This window comes from Sinocyclocheilus rhinocerous, unplaced genomic scaffold (genome assembly GCF_001515625.1).
Source record: "Sinocyclocheilus rhinocerous isolate Xijiao unplaced genomic scaffold, SAMN03320098_v1.1 scaffold1724, whole genome shotgun sequence".
Lineage (NCBI taxonomy): Eukaryota > Metazoa > Chordata > Actinopteri > Cypriniformes > Cyprinidae > Sinocyclocheilus > Sinocyclocheilus rhinocerous.
This window is the reverse complement of record NW_015626034.1, coordinates 1050724-1051967: the sequence shown is the minus strand read 5'-3', so window position 1 is coordinate 1051967 and position 1244 is coordinate 1050724. Positions and strand designations below refer to the sequence as shown.

The 1244-nt window shown below is 39.1% G+C and overlaps 1 protein-coding gene across 3 annotated transcripts in view; it reads right to left on the bottom strand.

Annotated features, from left to right (window-relative positions):
- The window catches only part of LOC107708777 (mitoguardin-1-like), a 22659-nt gene that overhangs the window by 13700 nt on the left and 7715 nt on the right, over positions 1-1244 (bottom strand). For all 3 annotated transcript variants that reach the window (XM_016513093.1, XM_016513087.1, XM_016513101.1), the window contains exon 6: positions 648-784. In XM_016513093.1, the coding sequence (XP_016368579.1) occupies positions 648-784 (137 nt within the window). The remainder of the gene's footprint in view (positions 1-647; positions 785-1244) is intronic.

The following is a 1244-nucleotide window of genomic DNA, read 5'->3' as shown; positions in this document are numbered from 1 at the left end:
GTAATATTATAATGAGATCCCTTTGCCACGTCACCAAGGGAGCGAAATCAGACGTGCTTGTTTTTTCAGACGCTTGCAGAAAAAGGCTTACCAAAACAAAGTTACTGGATTAATCTTTTTCATGTTTCCTTAGTTGGTAGATGCACCGGGAACCTGATTATAGGACTTAAAACCTGGAAAAGTCCGATTTTCATGATATGTCACCTTTAAAGCATCTTTTTTCAGATTTCAATATTCATTTAAAACATTTAAAACCCATTTATTATCATTATTTACACAATGCTGAATTTTAAACTTTAAATGATCTTTTGGGGGACAATTTCTCAGCCAAAATGTATGTGTGATTTATTTGCAATTCATTTCATTCTTGGACACATCACATATTTAATTAGATTAAACATTTGAATCACTTGACAGCCCTAGTTATCATATTATTTTAATTCATTATCGTAATCATGAATACATTGCTTTGTATGGCAATTTGTTTCACCATTTACTGGCCTTTGTTATTCTTCTAGTTATTTACCTATAGCAGCTGGTGAATTGGAAGTCTTGCTCATTCACTGAAAATAGCGTATTTCAAAGTTGCAAAATGAGCTAGATACCACCCATCCCTACTGAGAACTTTAGTGGTTGGTGAGTAGTACCTCCATGCTTTCTTCTGCAATGGCATCTCCAGCTCCCAGCTTCACGGATGCACAGTTTTCATCATCTTCCGCTTGCCTGCTGCGGAACGTTAGCGCCTGTTCCCAGCGCCGCAGGGCCTCCTCGAACAACTCCATTCCTGTGGGCGAGACATCTATTCAACATGTGGAACTTTTTGCAAATGAATACACACATCAGATTTAAGCCCGGCTCACACTGTGCGATTTTGGCCACGATTTAGCCGTCTGAGACAAATTTTGAAAATCCTAAAAGATTCCTATAATCCCAGGCTAAAATCTGTAGTCTTTGATCGTTAGTTTGACATGTTCACTGCCAGCCGATTAATGGCCGTTGCGATCAAATTTGATCTCCGACGAAATTCTGGCAGTGTCAGAAGATTTGGTGCACAGTCCTGCAGTGTGACTTCTCCTACGACGAACATCAAACTGTCTTCGTTTTTCAACGATAAAACTAAGGACAAGTTTTCTTGCACGCACCCATTTTTAACACGTCTTGACTATCGTACAGTCTGACATTAATAACAACTGAGATCCCACAGTGTGACATGATCATCATGTTCGTACAGTCTGACAAGTACA